Source organism: Cervus elaphus, chromosome 5, assembly GCF_910594005.1.
Source record: "Cervus elaphus chromosome 5, mCerEla1.1, whole genome shotgun sequence".
Classification (NCBI taxonomy): domain Eukaryota; kingdom Metazoa; phylum Chordata; class Mammalia; order Artiodactyla; family Cervidae; genus Cervus; species Cervus elaphus.
The window spans coordinates 92816721-92823412 of record NC_057819.1 but is presented as its reverse complement, the minus strand read 5'-3'; the positions used below and the strand labels follow the sequence as shown (position 1 = coordinate 92823412).

Genomic DNA, 6692 nt, shown 5'->3' with positions numbered 1-6692 from the left:
GAAGCTGTATCTCAGATATTTCCCAGCTCTTATGTGACATGGGTCCCATGCTGACAGATCTCTGCATATTTTAGTCCTGGCTCTAAGCTATTCTTCACCAGGGCGATAGGATTTGGGGATAAGGGTGAGGTTTGACTGCATCATTTGCATCTCTAGTTTGAACGGCAAGGAGAAGAGGCGGGGCTTGTGTATAACAGCACTGGGGAGGAATTGCTTATGTAACTGGGGCAGCAGATGTAGCAGAAGGAGACAGGAGGCAGAAGCTGGGGATGGGAGCAGTGAGCTGCCGGCAGGGGCACCATGCCCAGATGGCTGCTTCTCATAAGGTAGGGTGTGGGGCCTCTGGCAGCTTCTTTAGGGGAGGTGAAAGAGGCATGTGCTTAAGGCCTGGCAATTGACTGGCGGTGACAGTGTTGCCCACTGTGGGGGTGGGGCAGGGAGGCTTTACTATCAAAGTAGCTATCCCAGCCCCATACTGAGAGGTGCAGGCTGAATTTCTGATGCCATATGGGGGAAATGTCCAAATATTGCTTTCCTAGAGGATTTTAATTGTGTCCAGGAAATCCAGACCTTGGCTTGATGCAAGGGCAGTGGCCATCTTGCCTGGGCCAAATCTATGTCTTTAGGGTTGAGATTTGCGGGAGTGCCTGCTAAGATGGGCAGAACCTGTAATGCCTCAGGGGCAGAAAGTTTAGTGGCTCCTTTGGTTCTCAGCAGGGTGGCAACATCCAGGGCCCCTGGGTCCAAGGCTGGAAGAGCCTCTGGTCAGGTGTGGGGACCACAAGGTCAGGTGTGAAAGAACTGTGGGGACTACGGGGGCATCAGTTCCTGCATCGGGAGCCCCTGGAGCCAGCCCCACTGCTAGTAGAGAAGCCGCTGCCTGAATGGCCAGTGCCTCAGTTCATCAACCTCTTTCTGCCGGAGTTTCCTATTAGGCCCCTTAGGGGGCATCAGCAGCTAAAGGTAGGTCAGTGGAATCCCTGGAAGGGGTCTCAGTCTCAGGGAGAAATCAAGAAACAGAGTCTCAACTGCCCTGTTCTCCACTTATCTGTACAGATTTTAGGCCTTGTGGCTAAAGGCTCCTTTGGAACGGTCCTCAAGGTGCTAGATTGTGGCCAGAAAGCAGTATTTGCAGTGAAGGTAGGGACCTAGATACTCCCACATTGTCTAGTCCCTGCCTCCAGCCTTGATTCGGAGAGGTTGGAGGAATAAACAATTTAATAACACTTCCCCTAGCATCACTCCTCTGCTTTTATAGGTGGTACCCAAGGCGAAGGTCCTACGGAGGGACATCCTGAGGCAGTGCAAAGAGGAGGTCAGCATCCAGGTATGCAGTGTGCGCACAGCTCTGGAAGGGATCCTCGGAAGAACCAAACGACAGGTGGAGGAAGCCCTTCTTTGTCCAGCTAGCCTGCTTTTCCTGACTCTGACCCCTCCCTCTGCTGTAACCGGAAGACCTCAGGAAATGCAGCTGTCAGTAGAGTGATTCTAGGTCCTGGGGGAAAACTCTCCAGCAAATCCAGTGTGTTCCTTAGTAGTGGGGTACCAGGCAGGCAGCCTGAACTGAGAGGTGGGGCAGCAGCTTCCTTTCTGCACAACTAGGTAAAGCCTGACTTCTTGCTGCCTTGATCCTCAGTGACCCTCAATGTTCCTCACTTCTTCGTCCATAGCGACAGATCAACCATCCTTTTGTACACAGTATGGGGGACACCTGGCAGGGAAAACGACACCTCTTCATTAGTGAGTAACTGGCTTCTCTCCTTATTCCCAAGGGTACTTTTGCTGTACTCCCCACCTGAGATTACCCATCCCTTTGGCTTGTTCTGCCTTTGCTCTGTTCCCCTTCTTGTAGTACTGCTCTCTCCCAGAGGGAGAGGGGACAGCAGGTGGCATCGGTTTGGGCAGCAGGCATACAGTGCCCTGCGCCCAGGCACAGAAGGCCCCAAATATCGCCCAGACTTCTGGTGCTTTGCAGTGTGCAGCTACTGCAGCACAGATCTGTACTCCGTGTGGTCTGCTGTTGGCCGCCTGACTGAGGCTTCCATCCGCCTTTTTGCTGCTGAGCTGATCCTGGTGCTGTGTAAGTGAAACAGGAGTGGTAATGGAAATGAGGAAGGAATTGAGGGAGGGAGGAGGCAGGAGAGAGCTGAAGTCAACAGGGATAGAAATGGGGTGGGAGCTATCAGGGAAATTAGGACAAAGAGCTTCAGTAACCCTCATGCTTGCTGTCATCCACAGGCTATCTCCATGACTTGGGCATCATCCATCGAGATGTGAAGGTGATTAAATGTTTTGTTTTTGAGGAGGGACTTCAGTAAGACATTCCAATAGATCCAAGAAGGTTGGAGGAGCTGCTGAAAACAGTTGACCTTGGGACCCTCGTGGGTGTTAAGGATTTGGGCAAGGGCCCTCCAAGTATAGACTTGGCTGCTGAGCAAGGACATCTTCTTCAGCTGAGGATACACATGATGAAAAAGGGGTGAAAGGAAGAGAATGAATAATAACTTCTCACCTCTGGTCTTTCAGATGGAGAATATCCTTCTGGACGAACGAGGTAAGTCATTTCTTTTTCTAGTCCCAGAGTAAGAGGCACCGCAGTTTGGAAATAAGTCATGACTGATAAGGGTTGGAACAGAGTGGTGCTGATGCCTTGTTTTTCACAGGCCATCTGAAACTGACAGACTTTGGTTTGTCCCGCCACCTGCCCCAAGGAGCCCGAGCCTATACTATCTGTGGCACTCTTCAGTACATGGGTGAGGGAGAGGCTAAAGCTGATGGGTAAGCAGTAGGCAGGAGGAAAGCCAACAGATGTCACTGACAAGTATCTTTCAAATCTGTAGCGCCCGAGGTCCTGAGTGGAGGGCCTTACAACCATGCTGCTGACTGGTGGTCCCTGGGTGTCTTGCTTTTTTCTCTGTCAACTGGAAAGGTGAGAGAATGGTAGTGACATTGGGCAAAGAAGAGAGGAGTTGCTTTCTGGTGGGAAGAAAGATGTTAAGAAATCTTCCCTCATTCTAAGCAATGACATCTTCCCACCCCTTAACTCAGTTCCCAGTGCCAGCAGAGAGAGATCATGTGGCCATGTTGGCAAGTGTGACCCACTATGACTCTGAGATCCCATCTTCTCTTAACCAGGGGCTCTCACTCCTACTCCGTGAGGTAAGGGCGAGCACAACTTCACTACCAAAACCTTAATTTCTTTCCCTATCACTGAAGTGGTATGTCCCCAATCCTCTGATTAGTTATTGGTGGTGGGCAGGTATGGGGGCTATTCCAACTTGATCAATTACCACCTCACTACTTGCCTTCTAAATAGCACTTCAGACTTTATACCTGAGTTCCTGATCCTCCAAAGCTCGTCCCTATCCATAGCCGGTCACTTCTGAGAGTGCTGCTCTCTTATCAATACAGCTCCTTTATTCCTACTGCTGCCCCCAAATTAGCCTATTTCACCCACTTTTACATATCCTCTATTCTTTTGGGTTCTTCTCCCTGCCCTCCACAGATCCATGAACTTCTTTCTCCTTTTCCAGCTTCTCTGTTCCATCCCTTTCATACCCCAGTCTCTCCTCCTTCATGTTCTGTTTTCCTTCAGCTCTTACACCAGGATCCCCTTCACCGTCTACGTTATTTGCATCACTTCCAGGTCCACCCTTTCTTCCGGGGTGTGGCCTTTGACCCAGAGCTCCTACAGAAGCATCCAGTGAACTTTGTCTTGGAGACACAAGCTGCCCAGTCTAGTCCATCATCGGAGTCCATGTTTTTCAAGGACTTTGACTGTAATCTGGAGTCCTTCCTGGTCCACCCGAGGCTGGCTTGAGCTTCTCTACTGGAGTTGGGGCCCATCCAGGAACTTGAGGACTTCCTCCACTGCCAGCTCACTGTGACCACCTGATGATCAGTTTGTTTTCACTTTGTAGCCTCTTATCACTCTGTTCCTCTAGGTGTTGAACCAGAGTTCAGACTGGGTGTTCTGTTGGCAGCCACGATGCCCTAGTCCTTACCTCATCATACAGCCTATCTCAGTCTCAGATCAGAGTGTGGACCTTTACCTTTATTTCAGTTCTCCGGTGCTTATACCCTGCAGGTTTTAGCCAGAAGTTTATTCCACTTTTCCTTCTTGTTTCTGTGCCATGTTTCCTTTCATGAGCAAAACATTTCATGGGTTCCCAAGGTGCTATTTATGTGTTTAATAGGCTTGTCAGAAGCAGTATGAATATTTTTCAGAGGTCTCAAAAGCTAGCATTTATTTCAACCCCTAAATATGTGGGTAAAACATATGATTTAGGGCCCAAAGTCAGTCTAATTTTTAAACATTTAAAAAGTTAAATCTAATAGCATACTGTGAGGAGGAGAATAAGAAATGAAACTTGGGGGGGTTACATGTCTTCTTTAGGGGTAACTGGAATAACTATCCACATTTTTTCCAAAACAAAACCTCTTTGAAAGACATAAGTATTCTTAAACTGACCTCTTCCCTAAATGGCCAAGGGTTTAGTTTCTGATGTGCAAACCAATGGATTAAGAGGCATGACATCAACTTTGAGATTTAAGATAAGAGATGGAACTCAAGAACCTTTTCTTTTAGTAAAATAATCTGAACCTTAAAATTGTATACATTTCTGGCCTTCATGACTTCTTTTCATTTTTCTTTAACTTCCTAAAAGCTTCACTTTCATTATTCTTCAGTCATATCTGAAGAGAGTCTGGGAAGTACTCGAGTACTGTTTATTAATTTTGTCCCTGGTTTAAGCCAGATTTTCCCTGTACATAGCTGGCATTTTATTGACCTCTGCAGAACTGCTTTTTCTGAATTATATTTTGACAATCCATATGAAAATCCCTGTGAAATTTAATTGCTGTGGATACTGTAAAGGGTGTTTATAGATCATAATGTTGTATATATGGATGTATGTGAGAAAATTTTCTCTGAACCCAATTGTGCTTTTCCTCAATTGCGGGTTGGTTTTTACCTTAAAGACAATTTATATTGAACTGAGTCTATTTTTCTTTTCATATGATGCTAGACCACTGAGAGCCCAGCTTGTGGTCCACTTCCAGCAAGTGTTTAGGACCTCATATTATGTTTTGTATGCTAGCCATGTTCTTGGTTCCATCCTCCTTTTCTGCCTTTACTTTTCTTTTTTTCATTTTTCTGTTTTAATCCTTTTTTAAAAATCTTAGTAGATTACCTCCATCTTTGTAAGCCTTTTAGAATTAGGTTGATATATAAATAAATAATGTATCCTTAAGCCTTTTGACTATTTCATTTGTTTCTCTTTAGAGAATTTTTAAGCTTTATTACCTATTTCTAAAGTTGTCATGACCAGAACTTCACATTGGATAAAAAACCAATACTAGAAATAGAAACTAATGGCTTCTAAAACAGTAAAGAGTATTAGACTGGAATTTAGGAGACCTGGTGACTTGACCCACCAACAGATATCTCAGTGTAAGAGGCCTCAGAAGAAGCCAACTCTGCTGACACCTTGATCCGACTTCTAGGCTCCAGTATTGTGAAAAAATAAATTTCCGTTGTTTAAACCATCTGGTCTATGGTACTGCATTTTATTTAACCCAATATATCTAAAAATATCTCAACATAGCTCAGTTGGTAAAGAATCCGCCTGCAATCCTCCCGGTTCAATTCCTGGGTTGGGAAGATTCCCTGGAGAAGGGAAAGGCTACCCACTCCAGTGTTCTGGCCTGGAGAATTCCATGGACTATACAGTTCATGGGGGTTGCAAAGAGTTGGACACAACTGAGCGACTTTCACAACATGTAATCAACATTTTAAAATAAGGTATTCTTTTTTTTTTTTTTCAAACAAAGTCCTCAAAATCCAGTTTGTTTTTTACTCCTACAGTCTCAGTTGGACTCGCCACATTTGAAGTGTCGGTAGCCACATGTGGCTAGTGGCTCTGCTACTGGATAATACAGAAGAGCCCATCCCCTGAGAGCCCTGAAGTTCATAACATTATGGTTTTTCCTCCCTGGGCTATTGCCTTTTCCAAATTCATTATGACTTAAGAGTGTCAATAACATGCCTGTGAGTGTTCAACCGAACATACTTTATGATAAATTATAACTCCAAATACTTACCTTTAGGCTGTTTTCCAAAATTAATCCCATCTCCAGTAGCTAGTTTCCCACACCGGTCTCAAGCGACAGTAGAATATAGTTGGTAGTGTGGGTGGCAATATGTACCTTGCCACTTACTACCTGCAGGGCATTGGACAAAAGACTCAGTTCCTGTGTGTGTAAGTTCCTGCGTGTGACTCAGTTCCTGTGTCTGTAAAACGGGGATATTTACAGCACCTATTTCATAGCTCTTTTCAGGATTAAAGGAGATAAGATATAAAAGGCATCTGGAAGAGTGCCAGGTGCCTAATAAATGTCCAAATACTTGTAAGCTATGACTGTTCCAGTAAACTTGTTGCGGGCTCTGAGGTAAGTCCCAAGAAAACACCAGAAATTCTGGAGAGGTTAAATGACAGCGCAGGCTGTTTGACGCCATCACGGACGCAGGACCTGTTCGCGGACCGAGCAACCTAAGTAAAAAAATAAAAAAACAAAACCACTCCACTCACCTTCCCTTCTAGACCCCTCGGCCGGCTCCTGCCGGTCACGGCTAAAGTAACCATGGGAAACCTGAGGGAGAGACTTCTAAGGCCAGGCCACGGGGACAACTT

The 6692-nt window shown here is 45.9% G+C and overlaps 1 protein-coding gene across 6 annotated transcripts; it reads left to right on the top strand.

The window, feature by feature from the left end:
* The first annotated feature begins 20 nt into the window (after positions 1-20).
* On the top strand, positions 21-5547 carry RSKR (ribosomal protein S6 kinase related). 6 transcript variants are annotated; one of them, XM_043903188.1, is made up of 12 exons: positions 21-326; positions 718-963; positions 1057-1140; positions 1259-1327; positions 1671-1740; positions 1853-2080; positions 2239-2279; positions 2527-2554; positions 2664-2753; positions 2841-2929; positions 3049-3159; positions 3596-5547. In XM_043903188.1, exons 1-12 carry the CDS (start codon positions 270-272, stop codon positions 3818-3820), a joined length of 1338 nt encoding a protein of 445 aa, XP_043759123.1. In that variant the 5' UTR covers positions 21-269; the 3' UTR covers positions 3821-5547. The 6 variants fall into 6 exon arrangements, with proteins under 6 accessions (XP_043759123.1, XP_043759127.1, XP_043759126.1 ...); XM_043903192.1 differs by having other exon boundaries at positions 715-963; positions 1976-2080; XM_043903191.1 differs by having other exon boundaries at positions 715-963; positions 1958-2080.
* The last annotated feature ends 1145 nt before the right edge of the window (positions 5548-6692 follow it).